Source organism: Phytophthora sojae, assembly GCF_000149755.1.
Source record: "Phytophthora sojae unplaced genomic scaffold PHYSOscaffold_3, whole genome shotgun sequence".
Classification (NCBI taxonomy): Eukaryota; Oomycota; class Peronosporomycetes; order Peronosporales; family Peronosporaceae; genus Phytophthora; species Phytophthora sojae.
Genome location: NW_009258117.1, coordinates 3,448,449 through 3,465,452, shown reverse-complemented (window position 1 = coordinate 3,465,452; position 17,004 = coordinate 3,448,449). Strand labels below are relative to the sequence as shown.

At 51.1% G+C, this 17,004-nt stretch overlaps 6 protein-coding genes across 6 annotated transcripts; 4 read left to right on the top strand and 2 right to left on the bottom strand.

The window, feature by feature from the left end:
- Window positions 1-364: 364 nt before the first annotated feature.
- On the top strand, window positions 365-2,342 carry PHYSODRAFT_491796 (hypothetical protein; the record flags this gene model as incomplete). The annotated part of the gene is made up of 2 exons (XM_009524762.1): window positions 365-1,260; window positions 1,388-2,342. The coding sequence occupies 2 exons, from the start codon at window positions 365-367 to the stop codon at window positions 2,340-2,342; spliced, it is 1,851 nt and encodes a 616-aa protein (XP_009523057.1).
- Window positions 2,343-2,359: 17 nt separating this feature from the next.
- Window positions 2,360-3,193, top strand: PHYSODRAFT_493509 (hypothetical protein; the record flags this gene model as incomplete). The annotated part of the gene is made up of 1 exon (XM_009524761.1): window positions 2,360-3,193. A coding segment is annotated over one exon (834 nt), but the record flags the coding sequence as incomplete, so codon positions are not given.
- A 2,845-nt stretch (window positions 3,194-6,038) lies between these two features.
- Window positions 6,039-6,491, bottom strand: PHYSODRAFT_328462 (hypothetical protein; the record flags this gene model as incomplete). The annotated part of the gene is made up of 1 exon (XM_009524760.1): window positions 6,039-6,491. The coding sequence occupies one exon, from the start codon at window positions 6,489-6,491 to the stop codon at window positions 6,039-6,041; it is 453 nt and encodes a 150-aa protein (XP_009523055.1).
- Window positions 6,492-8,145: 1,654 nt separating this feature from the next.
- On the top strand, window positions 8,146-9,422 carry PHYSODRAFT_245876 (hypothetical protein; the record flags this gene model as incomplete). The annotated part of the gene is given in 3 exon segments (XM_009524759.1): window positions 8,146-8,491; window positions 8,550-8,774; window positions 8,794-9,422. The coding sequence occupies 3 exon segments, from the start codon at window positions 8,146-8,148 to the stop codon at window positions 9,420-9,422; spliced, it is 1,200 nt and encodes a 399-aa protein (XP_009523054.1).
- A 547-nt stretch (window positions 9,423-9,969) lies between these two features.
- On the bottom strand, window positions 9,970-10,830 carry PHYSODRAFT_245799 (hypothetical protein; the record flags this gene model as incomplete). Its single annotated transcript, XM_009524758.1, has 1 exon — window positions 9,970-10,830. The coding sequence occupies one exon, from the start codon at window positions 10,828-10,830 to the stop codon at window positions 9,970-9,972; it is 861 nt and encodes a 286-aa protein (XP_009523053.1).
- Window positions 10,831-14,404: 3,574 nt separating this feature from the next.
- Window positions 14,405-16,119, top strand: PHYSODRAFT_328459 (hypothetical protein; the record flags this gene model as incomplete). The annotated part of the gene is made up of 6 exons (XM_009524757.1): window positions 14,405-14,812; window positions 14,896-15,291; window positions 15,367-15,613; window positions 15,690-15,770; window positions 15,841-15,944; window positions 16,009-16,119. The coding sequence occupies 6 exons, from the start codon at window positions 14,405-14,407 to the stop codon at window positions 16,117-16,119; spliced, it is 1,347 nt and encodes a 448-aa protein (XP_009523052.1).
- Window positions 16,120-17,004: the final 885 nt, after the last annotated feature.

Genomic DNA, 17,004 nt, shown 5'->3' with positions numbered 1-17,004 from the left:
TGATACATTCAACTCGCCACACAACGGCCAAATGATCGGAATGGCTGGGAAAGGCCCTCACTCCGATCCTTATCGAGGTCATCCAACAGGGAAAGGCCCTTGTGTCCACCAGGACGGAACGCTGGGAAAGGCCCCCGTGTCCTCCAGGGAATACTGCAGGGAAAGGCCCTTGGAGTTGCCGAAGGACGATAGTCCAAGCGTGAAGCACGAAATGGATGTGGTGAACAAAGCTCAAATTGCAGAGCACTCTTTATCTGATTACCTGGCGACACGACAGCATCGATTTGACCAAACCGTGTTGGCGCGTCGGAGGTTAGCGGAGCTTGGCGTCGAAACGGCCTCGAAAGAAATGGTATCTGCATTGATGAAACACGGGCTCAAGCCGCCAAAACCAGCACCACGCCATGTAGTTCGAAACAACAAGATGGTGTATATACTTGACCGCCATAAGCAGGCAGTGTATAGCGAGCTGATTCGACGAGCTGGACTGCAGCCACCTGCTTTCGTACGTTTGCTTCGTGGTGAAACTTTGCTCGACTCGCGTCCCAATAAGGCGCTAGAAATACCTACGGCTCACGTATCGTGGGCTGACTATCAGTATCAGGCGCGGTGGAAAAATATCGTGATGCACGGTGTTCAGCCAAAGTGGTGTAAAGAGTTCTCTTCACAACCAGTACCTCCTCCAAACCACGGGTCAGCAAAACGAGCATTGAATACTATCATCAAGAATCTCCGCGCCGGGCAGGATTCGAATCGGTATCTCATCCTCGATATCGATTTGCTTCCACTACTAGAAGGAGTGACGTGCAGCCCTTTCGGCGCTGTTCAGAAAGGGGAGGTCGACCTAGAAGAAGATGCTCGGATTATCCACGATTTGTCGTTCCCACCAGGTAGCTCCGTAAACGACAACACTGTTTCTGATGACGATATCGACATTTCGTACGATGGTGCCGAAGCCATATCCAATCGTATCGTTGATGTTGCGGAAATATTCCCGAAACTGCAGCGTATGATGACAGCGGATGTCAACGGAGCATTTCGAAATATTCCGATAGCAGCACAGTACGTTGGTAGATTTGCAGGAACAATTCCAGAGCTGGGCATACTCGTGATCGACCTTTGCTGCCCATTTGGTTGGAAAATCTCGCCCTCCTCATACTGGGTAGCGGGGGCTGCTATAAATCATCTTTACGCGAACGCTTCTCCAGAGTGGCCTGGACAACCAGTAGAAGCTCAAGGAAACTTCAATGCAAAAGCCTGGTGTGACGACCACATCGCCATTGAGCCGGACATCGGCTCACGACTATCGGAAGCGCATTTAGCTCTATGAGCCTCCATGATCGCCGTTTTAGGACCGGAGGCGTGCAATGACAAGAAATTCTCAAAGTGGTTTGTGTCTGGGGTTGGATTGGGATCTCGAGGCCCTTACCGTATCTATTCCCCCAGAGAAGGTCGAAAAGGCTCATCGCCGCATTGTGGCAATGCTGAACAGAACTAAAACAACGAGGACGCTGCTTTTAAAGCTGTTGGGTAGTCTTCGTCACGTGGTGACTTGTATCCGCTCAGCAGCTCCGTTCTTCCAGAGGGTGGCTACATTAGCGCGGCAAGCCCCTCGGTTCGGTGCTATTGGGGTTTCTGAGCAAGCGACGGGCGACCTTCGGTGGTTTGATTCGATCCTTGCAATCGGTAGACTGAACGGAATCCCGCTTCAACATTTTACGCGTCGACACGAACCTAATATCGATATCTACATGGATGCTAGTGATCGAGGCTTGTGTGCACTCTTTCCTGCTCGAAAAGAGTATTTGCAAGTCCAATTTGATGCAAAAGAGCTGGCATTAATTCGTAGTTTCAACGATCACAGTGCCAACGAATTTTGTATCAATGTTCGTGAATTGATGAGTGCGGTGTTCGCCTCCCTGGTGTGGGGGCATGTGTGGGCCGACTCCAGCGACAAATTTGACTCTCACATCAAGTTCTGGATAGATAATAGCCCAGCCGTGTCTTGGAACAACCGCAAGTCAAGTCGCAACAGCTACGGGCAAATGCTGTTGCGGATTCTCGGGATGTGTGAAGTCAGATATGGATTCTACACCTCAGCGGGTCATATTCCTGGGATTAATAACGAAATGGCAGACGCAGGAAGCAGGGTGTGGCAGTCACCTTCATTAGCGAGAAAGTTTGCTAACTTGTCATTTGGATGGAAACAGGTGCAGATCCCAACCGACTGTCGCAATCTCTCGCGTCTTTGGGCGCGCTACTGCGTGCTGGGGCGCTTGCCCAGTCGTCAAGAAAGAATTACTCACGTGGATGGGGACAGTGGGTCGCCTGGTGCGAGATGATGCGATTAAGTCCCTAGTTATGTTCTTCGTCGGTCGACCAAAATGCAGAGCAGCTCGGAGCGTACGCCATGTACCTCTGGCAGTACGGAATGAACCGAAATCACGTCGGTAATACCTACTTGACGATCTGTGGGAAGCTCTGTGCTGTAAGATGGTTCCATCGCAACACAGTCGGCTATGATCCGGGCGTTAGCGCCAGTCACGCAATCCTATTGCGAGGAATTCGTAGATTCACTGATCCAGTTGTGAAGCAGCAGCCCCTATCGGCGAGGATGCTTCGTGTTATCTTCTGCGAGATCAATCTCACGCAGCCCCGCGATCAACTGTTGTGGGGTGGGCTGCTTCTGGGGTATTTCTTCTTACTCAGGCGCTCTGAGTATTTTTTCATCGGAAGAAAAGTCCGCTCGTATGTCTTGCAGCTGTCAGCACTTCAGTTTTATAGCCGCAATGAAGAAGTCGTGAGCCCCAAGAAAGCGGTGGTGGTGGGCATCACTCTCAGAGGGGCCCAAAACAATGAATTTGGTCGCGAAGAAGTGCGATATCATTACAAAACGAAGGCCAAACTTATTTGTCCAGTTCGAGCAGCCCGTTGGATTGTCAAAGCAGCGAAGACCCTGGGAACCCGAGCTGAGGACTCAGCACTGGCAACGCGACACGGAGGAATAACCGCCGGGGATGTGTCGTCGGTGGTAAAGAGAGCAGCATCGAGAATGGGCCTCGATCCAGCGAGATTTTCGACTCATTCTGTTCGCATAGGGGGCGCTGACTATCGAACGCATTCGAAGACTACCCGGTGCTGTCAGCAAAAGGAACTGCTGGCCTCTCTCAGCAGATGTGCTGACCTGGTATAAGCTATCTCTCCAATGGCTCGCCGCGTCGGCAGTATTGATGTGGGGCAGCCGTTGGCTGTGGCTAGACGGACCGAACACAATGGGTGTTCTGTATAGTGTTCTGTCATAGCCGGACAGAACATTGGACAGAACAGTCTATTGGAACCAGCAGTAAAAGCACCAAGTGCCACGGATGAACATTCTTGCCAACAACCCTCGCGCATCGTGCTCAAACGATAGCGTTGTTTGCTTCACCACGCCATGCACACTGATAAAGCTCGCGTTGATTATAAACATCGTGAACTCAAAGCTAACAGTGCTGTAAGTTTCATGCGCTTGGGCAACCGCCACCGACAAAGGAATTTAAGTTGCTAGCGACCAGATACAGTCGCGCAGAAGTGCTAAAACAGAATGCAGTATAAAGCCCCGTAGAAGCGTTTACATCAAAAGCGCATTGGGGGCTAACAAAGGTTTATTTACTTTTACACAATAGATCACCGCAGCTTTCATGCCATACTTGCTGCGCAGCTTTTGTGCCATCATGACTATACTCAACAATTAATGCGTACGATCACCTTGTTGGAGCTGCGGATAGCTGTCGTGGCATACGTCAACACTTCACCCGACTGATACTCTGACTTGTCGCCATCGTCTTCTCCGATGTGTCGCTGCACAGCAGGCTTCCTTTGCTGAAGGCAGCAAGTCGATGTAGACTTCGTCAAGTAGGGCTCGACTCGGACAATAACTCTTCTGCCTACGTCGAAGAACCCGTACTTGGAACCTCCCCGCCTTGGTCTTCAACTCACTGAGCTCGAGCTTGATGCACAGGTTCCGCCATGAACTCGCATGAAATGCCCCTCGTTGAAGAAGGCTTCCGGGGCCGACACGTCAAAGATAGCCGCAGGAGCACAGCCTTGATGCACGACTAGGCACACTGAAAGCGCCGCCGTTGGTCCGACACTGTGGAAAATGAAGCGCCAGCGGCATACACGCACCCTGACGCAAGCCTGAGCCCGTCAGACAGGTTCAACAGCAGCTCACCCTGTACACCAGCATGCAGACGCGAGCGTCAGTCATTACAGACAGCGAAAGCATTTACATCATTCGTTCATTCGTTCAAACCTGTACGAGTGTCAGCGCTATTCTTGCATTGTGCTTCGTGGGCGTCGAATTCTAAAATGAGCGACGGACACCTCGGAGCGTTTCGGTATAGGCGACATAAAGTTGTAGAGTCTGAGTATCAAATTAAGGAGGCTTGGGCGCTTCAACTTGGCTAGCGCAATTCGTCCGAAAGAGCTTACGTCGCTCCACCACTGCAAACTTGTGTAGCTGCTCGCTACCAAGACCACCGGGTCCTAAATGTAACTTGGTCTAACTCGTACAGCTACCTAGATCGCATCATCGAGCTTTGACAGACACAAACGTTGAGGCCGGAGTGGCCAAAGTTTAAATAGATCAAACTTACGTTATGCAATGGCCCATGTATTCACACAACCGAAGCAAGCTACGTGTTATGAAGGCGCAGCACTGCGGATATCCCCGCTTTCGATTGTACCAGCGAGATCAGCATCGACTCGACATTGGAGCGGACGTCGGTCCCGCTTAGCTTTTCACCCTCACGATATCTTCGTCGTCGTGGCATGGCTAGAGCAGGCCATGAAGGCTGTGGGCGCCAATGAGTGCAAGATGTGGGACAATGTATCTGGTGCAGGTATGACTTGGCTCTCCTCTTGCCAGTCAAGTAGAGTACGTTTCGGTCCTTCCCGGGAACCCCCTCGCCCTCGCTCTTGGAGAGCAACAATTTCTCTATACACAACGTGCCGCGAACGTCACTGCGGTCAGACAGGTTTGCTTTGGGTCGTGATGTCGAGATCGGTCATGGTGCGCGCAATATCTTCCATCCTGAGCTGTGTCGGTTAGGGTCCGCCGGCATCACTCCAAACTTCAGAGGTACGGCTCGTTGGTTATCATCCTTACAAATTGAGCACCTTCGGTGTGGAGAAGTAGATAAAGCCGGGTTACTCCTAGATGCAGACGCAAACCGTCTACAGTAACTCTTCAGGGAACTAAACACGTAAACGCAGAGAACCTGCACCCGCTTGCACTTGGCTTAGCGCGGGAGATCAGGCAATTGATTGTATGGCATTATGTCATTGGCGTGGTAGCCCACGCTCTTGCCCTCGAGTTTCATCATGTCGAAGCAGCTTTAGCAAAAGCCGTGGTGGTTGCGAACGACTTATTGATCTTCTAGTCGGTTCTCGTGAAGGCCAACGAACGATACTGCAGATAGAAACATCACTAAGCCTACAATGGATTCGCCTTCATATGTCTAGCTGCGCTAGCATGTATATACCGTGTACGTATTGCTACGTACAGATCCGGCATCCCAAGATAACTAGGCCTGGTTGGCTCCATGTTGAAAAGGACCACTTTTCCCGTTGCACCATGTCACAACGAAGCTTTTTGGGCTGATACACGCCCCAAGCGCCCCGTGGCTGCGGGGATGGCGACCCCGAGCATTCTTCACCAAGGCCGCACCACCCACGACCAGTTCCACGACGCCCAAGCGAGCGGAGCCAGCTTTATCCATACTACCCAGTGCAGTGCAGCGCCGCTGGACACGTGCCCCAGTACTGTGCTGCAACACGGGAACTAGCTCCAATAATGCGATAGATTCACTTGCGATTCGCTTCGGAAGCGTGCGTGATAAATTTTACAAGGTATTTTATAAAGTAATACGGGTTATGTTCTGTGCATTGTTCTGTATGAATTGACAGAACCAAGGACAGAACGTAATCAAAGTTCTGTCCGTCTAGCCACTATCGGCAGCCGCCACGCCACGCCCTTGATGTGGCAAAATCTACATTTATTTGCCCCACACATGGACATTGTTGGAAACGTCACCCTCAAGGTCGAGGCGTGAGACGAATTCGCTGACGCTGTCGATGTACTGCGGGTCCGGTAAATGAAGGCACCCCACGGTGCGGTTGGGGTCGATGTTGCACTGCGTGATCTTCGGGACGCCGTCCATCTCTTGGGCGCCTAACTGCCGGAGACCGTGCCAGTGCAGGTACGTCGGCTCATCGAGTTCGTTGGTGACGCTTACCTCGACGTCCTGGCCGAGCTGCACGTCGATGGCGGCTTCGTGAGCAGGCCGGTCGTTGATGCCAAGGGAGGTGGTGGGGACTCCGTTGAAAGCTGTTGCAACCGGTGTCACTCGCCAGTCGTACGAGACGACGCCAGCAGTGACGCTAGCGGCTTGGAGTGCAATGCCAGTGATAGCGACAATGGTGGCGCTGGCAAGGCGTAAGAAGGCCATGTTGCAGTGGAGGACGTTGATGGATGGTTGGTGATACTGCTTGGGCCTCGGCAGTGAGTTGGTTGACCCGTTCGTTGTCGGAGGAGGAGAATTGGTGAATGAGATCGCTTCAGCCGGGTATCTTTTTGTCGAGGCGACTAGCAAGTATCAGTGGATCACATCGTGGTGGGTGTGCGGGTAGTATGGTATCCTGGGTTGTCTGCTGTGCGCGGTGCCGTCGGCGTGGTCCTCCTCAGTCAAAAGCTACGCTTGATACTCAGCTGTTGAGCTGTTCGCAACGTCCTTTGCGCGCTGGCGAAAAGATACTACCAGTATGGTACGCCCTCGTGGTGATAATGGATCAAGTTGGTTTCGACTCATGCATTTTCGTATCTCCGCTGTAGCAACTAACAAGTGTAGCAATACAATGCAGGTTCATGGAAATCTACCAAACAGTACGAATATGCTCGAGGCAACACTTGACACTTAGCTGAACCCTTTCAGAGTTATCTAGAACCGCGAAAACGTGTAGATAATATCAAAAGAAGTTTAGACTGCTACCCAGTGGTAGCAATCTCAGCTTTGCGAGTGCCATGGTGGCGATAACCATAGGATTTCCACGCGATATAGCGACGGAAGTGGTCGGGGCCCACCATTGTGCGCGCGAAAGGATTGTATCCCTGTTATTATATCCCATAGGTAAGACTGAAAATGTTCAGCTAAGTGTCAATCTTTGTGTTAGCAAGCTGTGAAATTTTAAAAAGGAATCGGAGCAATATTGGCTCTGGTAGGTCAGTACAAAACTAGGGCTCCGCGAAGGCTGGGATAGGAGAATTTTGGTATAAACCTTTCTTTTTTAATTTTTATTAATTACTTTTCTTACTAGCTACGGTCATCTCCTGCGCCTGCTTCGCAGCCGCAGCATCTGTCCGGATTTTTTCTTAAAGTTGTAGATGCAAGGTATCAACCGGCAATGCTTTACAAAATTAAAAATGCAAACCTTGGTTGAGATCCGTTTTGCAGCTTGTAGAAAATGCAAATGCTTACTGAGTACCTCTAGTAGTCCAAGCGTTCTCTTCTCTTCACTTCGTCCATCCGTACCCTGCTCAATATATGCACTGATTCATACCAGTGGCGTCGGTAGCACACCGGTTCAATCTGCCCACGCATATAAACCTTTTGGAGGGCCCAGTGCGACACTGGGGTAATATCGGTGTGATGGGTATCCTACCGGTTCGGTCTGCCGACGCATATAAACCTTTTGGAGGGCCCAGTGCGGCACCGGGGCCGTACCGGTTTCAAGAAATATACCAGTTAGATGTCAAGAGGGGTCATCGTTTGACTTGATGTACCACGGATATAATCCTATTTGGTCTGCGAAAGCAGCACTAACGTTGCTTCCTATCCCAGTAAAATCGTCCCTTAATATAACGGATAGCGCCAAATAGCTTACCCTTCCCGAATTGAATACCCCCTCTCAAATCTGATAGAAGTTGTTGAGTATACAAAGCTATTGTACCTACGCCAATTTGTATACCTCAACCAGCCCCAGCCATAGCGACCATTGCTCCGCATTGCCATTGTCAGCCCCCATTTCTAAAAATCGCCACCTCCGACAAGCACTGCCCCCCAGCTCTACCAAGCCGCCATGTCCCCATCTCGCGTCGCCAAAACCATGGCTGAGAAGCAGGAAGTCGTCACCTGGATCGAGAAGCACGGCAACACCCTAGCAAAAGCGGCCGACCACTTCCAGAATGAGCTCGGCTGGAAAGTTTCTGCTGCGCAGATTCGCTATTGGTGGAAGCAGAAGGACTCCATCAAGAACTCCCCTGTCTCCAACCTTCGCCTGAAAGGGGCTGGTGCGAAGCCACGGCTGGCGGAGGTAGAGGATATGATCTTTGATCAAGTCCTCTTCCTTCGGTCCGAGAAGAAGAAGGTATCGCGGAGCATGATCGCTGACCTTGGGAAGCAGCTCGCCCAATCTGAGCTTCGCGACGACAGCTTCGTGGGCTCTAACAAGTGTCATGCGTCGGTATGGCCTATCTCTACGTCGGACGACAAATCTGACCGTCCTCACAGACGACGTGCTGACGGACAGAGCCGTGAGGTTTATGGAGTTCCTGACGCCGCGCATTGACACGCTGAGCCTCGAGCACACCGTCCTAATGGACGAAACAGCCGTCTACTTCGAGGATCCGCGTCGTCAGACAATTGACGCCACCGGTGCCCGCCATGTCGTCCTCAAGTCAACGGGGTGCGCTTCAATGCGCGTGACCGCTGTCCTCGCTGTGTCAGCGTCTGGTCGTAAGCTGCCTGTGGAAAGGCGCTCGCCAGGATGGTGAGATCGAGAAGATCGGCAACGCTTACGTGGCGTATCAAAAGCGTGCGTGGGTTGACTCACAGCTGCCGATCAAGTGGCTCGACCTTGTTTTCCCTCCTGTGCTGGATGCAGCGACGTCGGGCAAGGCCATGGTTTGGGATTCAATGCGCGCGCACACGTCGAAGCTGGTGAAGGCGCAATTCGCAAAGAAGAACATTGAGATGTTCGTGATCCCAGGGGGGCTAACGCCCTACGTGCAAGCCGGTGACATCGGCATCTACAAGTCTTTCAAAGACAAGCTCTCAGCCATTATCGACGAATGGAAAAACTCGGATCGCGTGCTGTACACCAAGGGAGGCAATCCAAAGCAGCCACCTGTGGCGGACGTTGTTGAGTGGGTGCAGACAACATGGAAAGCGGTGCCCGGCGACGTTGTGCGCCGCTCCGTGGCTGCTGCAGGATTTTCGCCGTGGTTTGAGGACTGGTACATCAGTCGCCACGACGTCTACGGTGATCTGTTTTGCCGCAAGTGGCTAACCCGCGATGAAACCTCCGAAGGTGATGAAGTTGAGGACGAACTGCTCGAAAATCTGGACGAGTTCACCATTTGGGACTCGGAGGCTTCCGTCTGAATCTGGTAGTATACCCCCTCCCCTATTTGTATACCTTCCTAAAATTGATAAGTGCTCAATTCAATAGTATACGGTACACAAATTGGCGCTATCCGTTAGTTGGCTTGACCGGAAATGCGAACTGACCGGAAATGTGCCACACAGGGATACTGCCTGCTGATCCTCACTTCTGTGTTGCTGCTAGTGAGTTCCCACGCTGCGCAAAGCTGCAGTTCACAACAGTATCTTTTCGCCAGCGCGCAAAGGACGTTGCGAACAGCTCAACAGCTGAGTATCAAGCGTAGCTTTTGACTGAGGAGGACCACGCCGACGGCACCGCGCACAGCAGACAACCCAGGATACCATACTACCCGCACACCCACCACGATGTGATCCACTGATACTTGCTAGTCGCCACGGTTGCTCTTGGGTCTCCTGGGTTACATACAAATTCAAGTCGCAACAGAGCTTTTTAATCGGATTTTTAGGTTGATCCGCATAGCGACCACTCATCTTGATTCTAATTGCAACTACGTTTTGAACTGCTTCGCGCTGACTTTACTTCTCTCTATCTGCAGCTCTTGCAACTCGTTGGAGGTGGCACTTCCTTCATCTCGTACCAATAGGGCTTGTAGGGCATATCCCCTTGCATGTTACGCACTTGCGTTGTTCGCGCTTTGTCAGCTTCATCGTGCACTCGGAACTGTACATATATTTCCCGCCCCACGGCGTGCTCACGCAAGAATTCACTACGAAGCACCGTCAAGAAGGCACCGCAAAGAGGACAACTGCACGTTATGGACTTGTCCTTCGAGGGCTCTTTCGTCACGGGGGCGTCCATCGGCATCACGGAAGCTTCATCACTGCCGAAATGATGCAGTCCCAAGGCGCGACAGATATCGTTACACTCGTGCGTGCTGAAGAACGCAATCATGCCCCGTTCTGCCAAGTTCCCTTGGCCGAATCTGCTTTCTTCCGACGAGTGGATCTGAGGATCCGTGAACACCGACCCCACGCCCTGCAGATCCACAACCAAGTGCTTTCCAGATGTCGCTTGCCACGTGAAGTGGCTGAACGCCTGGGCTGTAGCTGCAAGCGGTAGCTCCGGGTCGCACGTCCAGCCGATGTTGTTGTTGTACTTCTCGTACCCTTCGCCGATATATCGCTCAGCAGTGAACTTCTTCACGGACGGGTGCAGTCCAGCCGCGACTGGGTCCTCCATCTCGTACCAGCACGTAAAGATGAAATCCACCGTGCCGTCCACCCGCGGGTCCAGCGAAAACTCCGTCGCAAGCTGCTTCGCAACGATCTGCACCTCAACGTCGTTTTCTAGCGTGAAGTCCGACTTGGATGAAGGCACGAGACTTGTCGCGGCTGCTCCGAAGTAGCACTTGGCCACGCTCTGAATCTCCAGCTTGCAATCGTACATGAGCGCATCGCTCCTTGGGCGAAACACGTCGGGAGGATCTGGATCGTGGCCTGCTGCTTTGTATGTTTCAGTTCGGGGTTGGCCCAATCGATCCTTTCGTTCGGTAGGAAGTGGAACGAGTGCCGCACTGCGCGGATTTTAGACATCACGTATACTTCGTTCCGATGTTGAGGCTTCACAACTGGGCGGGGACGGTAGCTTCGTCATCTGAGTCGCTGTCTTCTTCTTTGATGTCTTTCATCGGAGTAGTTTGCTTTCCAGTTGGGCCGTAGTGGCGAAGAGTAGATACCCCCAAAGCTTTGTCTGACGCAACTAACACGCTTCGACTTTTGCTGGCTTTCAGCGAGGAGTCAGTCGACAAGCGCACGATACCCGCCAGCCGCACAGCGTCTCCGTCGAGATCCGCTGGGCGGCTGCGGAGACGAAGTCAGGTACTGTGGCTACTCGACGGGGGCGGCGAACGGGTTTCAGCACACCCAGAACAAACCAAACCAAACCAAACCTCGGCCAGTTCAAACCAAACCAAAATTACCAGCAAACCAGGTTTGGATCGGTTTCATGGTTTGAACGCGTTTCATTTTGTAACCCCAAACCAAGCATGCGGTTTTTGCGAACCAGCGCGCTGGTTTGAACCGCGGCTGCACATTCGCAGGCAATGCGGCTTTTACAGAATGAATCGCGGTTAGAATCACTTCACCGTTATCGTGCTCTTCGGCAAGGCCACGACAACAATTATCGCGATTGAGAAACCGCTTCGATCAGTGCGACCACGGGAGCGCCCAAAGATAAAGTAGTTGCAAGCAAGCTTACTGTTAGCTTGAGCCAGTCTCCGGCTCATGATATAATGGGCATTTGCCCTCAAACTTTCTTTTGCGGTAAAAAAAATATACACAGGCAGACACGACGTCAGAGAGTATATAAATCCAGATATTCAACAAGTTTACTCGATAAATCAAGGGGGATCTACACGCAAAATTTGCTCGTTTATTAAGATGCCACGGGCTCAAACCTTCGAACGGTCCCCTTATTCCAACTTGGAGCTCCGGAATCCAGGACGAAGGAGCGAATGGAGGATTTAGTTAGGTCGTTCGAGCGCTGGACGGGAATATGTGTTTACAGGTAGGCAAGATCGCATCACAGCACTAGCCGTGGCCAGTGGAAATGGCGATTTTGATGCGAAGTCTCTCAAGAAAGATCAAAAGAGGCTGGTGTTCGTCTGCGTGAGCAACTAAGTTTGTGCGCACACCAATGGCTTGCTTCTGTTTGCACTTTCAAGACGAAGTGGTTCCGTCTCTAAAGCTCCCTAAGTTCCGCTGATACGTAGGTCGCGTTCACAATTTGGCTACTGCAAGCTCGGGATAGATAGGCTATCTACATAAGTAGTTTACTTAACATACAGTGCACTACATGTATCTTATTGATCAGTAGAAATTATCCTTGTTACAGGTTAGTGACTTCTCGATAAGCAAAAACCGTTCTGACTACGGAGCTAAGAGAAACGTAATGAATGGTGTCGTCCAAGATTGAGATATCCGAAGCGCTGGGTGGTGCTTGAACAGCTCCCTCGGCGTTTGTTAAGAGAGCGCGCCTGCGTATAGCAAACACCCGAGGGTGGGCCGCGACAAAACGGTGCAGGCGTGATAAAGCGGGGAATTCGTGCAGACAATCTTGAAGACGCTGGCAGGTAGCATAACTTATTGCTGTTCAGAGCTACGTTGAACTCGATTGTCCATATTGCTCTCGCACTCATCTTCCAGAAGCGTCATCATAGTTTCTAACTGCCTGCGGCATTTTAGCTTAATTTTTACCCGTGAATCAAAACCTTAGGATACGAGCGCATGTACTGCTTTGAGGTGGCTCGAGTAGCATTAAGGAAGGAGGAAGCTATGAATTGGTAGGAAGACGTTATGAATTCTCATTTGTTGGTAAGAAATTTGTTCGTAGTACGTTCTGCTGTGTAGGGGTACGGAATTCAATGCTGAGTCACAAGAGCTCGCATAATACTCACAGTCAGTTAAGGCGTGTGCCAGTAGATATTTTGCCAGTGACGACGAAATGAACTGGCTAGTTTTTTTTGTTGTTGGATGGCCCGCGTTGGTTTCATGAAAGCGGCATGGGGGCAACTATCGTCCTTTTGCGTGGGCTGAGGATCAAAACTAGCAATAGCTGTTTATGATGCTGCCTCCCCTGGCGCTTGGCACGTGCAACAAGAATTTCCAGCTTCAATTTACACGAAAAATTTAGTTCACGGGAGTCACCAAGTTCTCTGCAATGCTGCTCGTGAGAAAAGAAAAGAATGGTCAAGTTAACTTGATGAGTCATCAAGTCATCAATGATGACCACAAGAAGTAAATGGATTTAATAATGAGATCCCTAGCAACAGTGCAGCTCCGCCAATTTTGAAATGTTCTATAAATCTGAAAAAACACTAGACGCGTTGTTTGCATACGCTTGGTCTGTTGAAGTTGCTCGAAGTGAGCTACGACTAGCCCGCATAATAAAATTAGACGGCGTGGGAGACTTGAGATTATCTTTTAAAACAAGACCAACTTTCCGGGGCATTCAGCGTTGTTAACACTGTTCTAAAGTAGCGAATTACCGCTGCTAAGCAACAATTGGATATTCAAAATCTGTGCCAAACTCTTGTGCATCTTAAGGTGCTCATTAATTGTGGCTCGAACATCAATTCTTAACGACATACTTAGGTATTCTACAGCCCGAGAATTTATTTCAACAAATGCGGACCTTTACGAAAGTGTGCGATATTTTTTATATCGTTGTATAGCTTTTTGTAGCCAATGAGCGCCACAGTAACTCCAAACCTGTAACGCTACATAACACCGAACCCCCGCTCGTGGTTTGAAGCTGGAAGGGCCACAAACCAGCGAAAGCGGTAATTTTGGTTCGGAAATCTGCGTAGTTTACGAGCAAACCAATTTCTTGCACGTTTCATGGTTTGGTTTGTTCAAGGTGTGGGTATCAGTGAGTGGTGGTTGGCTGCAACGTGCAGCGGCCAAGGCGAGGGCTCGTCGCTCCGCCATCCGTCCGGCTGGCGGGGGCTAGCTAACGGGGCCAGGCGGAGGCTGTCCAACTTGGAGATTGATCGGACGGTAGCTTCGTTGAATACGGGAACGGAGACCGTTGATCTACGGTCTCCGCTCAGTTCCGGCTTGGTTCCACATATGGCCGACGCCGCCAAATTAAAAGTGTCGGTACCGATAAAGCAATTGACGAAGGTAAGAACTGGCGCAATGATTGAGCTGGAACAAAACGCTAATGATAGAGCGACTGCTGTTGCTCCAGCGGAAACGAAAGGGCTCGTCCACTGCATCTCTTCGTGCACTTTCTTGGAAGTTTTCAATGACCAGAGTTATTCCTGCCGACAAGATAACCAGAGCACTCCTCACATCACTCAGCTCACAAGGATCCCAGACTCTTATCACGAGTGGTTGGTCTGCCTTTCTCGTCCACAAGCAGAGACAGCGGATTGATTGAGTTCAGCGATCAGCGTGTCGTCTCAGGGAAAATTTGTCACGTTGGCACGCCCTCCATCACGCCCGAAGCAAACGACAACATGAAAGTGGTCCCGGTCGAAGGAGACCCCGCTCCAAGTCCTCCGCTGGACAACGTCGATTGTGTGGACACTGTGATCCGCAGCCTCCGCCAAGAGCCGGCCACGCCCAAGTACAATGACGTGTTCTTCACCGTACTCTTCGTTGGGCAACTGCTAGCAATCTCCGTGATCGCGTTCTGGAAGGGTTTGCCGGCTGTGATAAAGGGGGCTCACGACTACCAGGTCAAGTCAAACAACAACGGAAACGTGGGTGCAGCCGTGGGGATGATCTTGCTTCTCGTGTTTGTTGCCGGGACGCTCACGTTCGTTTGGCTACGTGTGCTAATCGCACACGCCGAATCAATGATTCATGTCGCCATCTGGATGAATGCCGGCTTCATGCTTGTTATCGCACTCGGCATGATCCCCGTCCACTTCACAGCTGTCATATTCTTTCTCATTCTTGCGGCTCTCAACCTAACCGCATTATGTTTGCGTCGGCGAACTTGAAGGCTGCCTGCAAAGCTGTGCAAGAGTATCCTGCTTTGTTTTCCGTGGCAACTGTGCTTCTCGTATTCCAGCTTGTGGGGGTGCTTCTCTGGACCCTTAGTGTTGTCGGCGTGATCCAGTTATTCAAGAGTGCGAGCGAATCAAACGCTTCAGAAGGTAACAAAAATGGCGATGGAGCTTATCTTGTCATCTTCTTCATGCTCATTGGCGCCTATTGGGGACAACAAGTGCTGCAAAATGTCATGCGGTGTACTACGGCCGGTGTTGTCGCGACCTGGTGGTACCAGCCAGAGATCAAAAATGCCACGTCCGCCGCAGCCTACCGTTCAATTACGACTTCTTTCGGATCTATCTGCTTCGGCTCGCTGATTGTCGCGGTTTTCGAGGCTCTCAAAATTGTGCGAAGTCAGTCTGTGTTGAGCCCTCGGATGGAGAACACTATCTAAACTCAATGTTGTATTGGCTCATTGCAGATGTCATCACTGAAGGGCGACAAGAAAGGGAAAGACGGCGGGTTTGCGTTCATTGCGTGCATTGCGCAGTGCATACTCAAAACGCTAGCGAAGTTCATGGATTATGTTAACCAATGGGCTTTTGTCTACATCGGAATCTACGGCAACGATTTCTATACGAGTGGGAAGGCTGTCATAAGCCTTTTCAAGAACCGCGGCTGGACAGCCATCATTAACGACGACCTGGTCAAGGGCGCACTTCGCATTGGTGCGTTTGGAGTGGGTACGTGAGCTGTTTGCAAACTTAGTGATTGATCGCAAGGCATAACTTGGCCCATTCACAGGCATCACTACGTGCTTCATCGGGATTCTGCTCGGGTACCTGTCACCTGCTTCGTGGTTTGAGCCTCTAGGCTCAAGATTCGGTACGAGAACACTCAAGAGCACTGCTGCTTTTGTATTGACTCTGACACGTCGTGAGATGATGGGTATCAGCCATTCTAAGCCTAGCAGGCTTGTTTGCTGGTACAGGAATTACTGTCATCTTTTCCCAAGTGGTGGTTGCGGCACTTCATACCATATTTGTCTGCTTCGCAGAAGTAAGTCACCCATTGCATACGGCAATACAGTGCTGCGAAGTTGCTAACTGCTCTCGTGCTGAAGGACCCCCTTCCCCTCGGCCGCAACCATCCGGCCGAGAACGCGGCGCTGGTAGAAGCCTGGCGCACTTTCTACTATGGCCCGCTCACAATGGCGTACGGATCGGCAGTGTAAGAGGGCAGGGGTTCTCGTGGTGCTGGAAAGTTGCGTTGCGCCATTACCCAAGCAACCATTATCGACCAAGTGGTCCAGGGGTGGAGGAGAAAGAGGAGAAGATAGGTTAATCATCAACCGACCCGAGGTGCATATTTTCGAAGTGACCACTTCCCTGTCAGGTAACTAACTCTACTTTTGTTTATTGTCCTTGATGACACCGTCTCCTTTCCACCCCACCCCCCACACCTCTATCTTCCTTTCCAGAGCCTTCCGCAACACCAACCACTACCGCTCATGCACGATCGGAGCGTCCACATGAATGATACAAAGTCGAAGCGGTGAACTGTGTGATTGGAGCCGGCAAGAATAAACACAATAAACATGTCGAGAAGTAAAAAGGCTGTGTGTCGACTGTAACTATCGATAAGCCCCTCGGTCAACTTTGTCGTCGTCTTTGTCATATCATCATCATCATCCTTCCCTTTAGTATTGGTACATCAAGGGAACTCGTCACCGTAACGCTAGAGTACTTACAACAATCACGGACATTTTGCAATCAAGACCTGCCACCCCTCCACGGAGCTCCACGACCCTCCGATAGCGAGACCTGCTCCACTACCAGTGGCGACAGTAGCCCCTCAACTGACAGCAGCAGCACCGATTCCACTAGCAGTGTTATCTCCTAGCGCAAGAGCTGCGTCGGTTGTGACGAGCTCAGTGAAACCGTTTACGTCTAGGTGTAAAGCGATAGCATCGTTAGGCTTTGTGTAAAGGTATCTCTCTCGTAGCGTTCTTCACCAGGCGTCGCGAATATCTCGACTTGAGTATACTGGAACTGCTGACGCTGGATTCTTTCCCAGCTTCAATCTGCCCGTGTCATTGTGCACGATTGGTTCTTGGAAG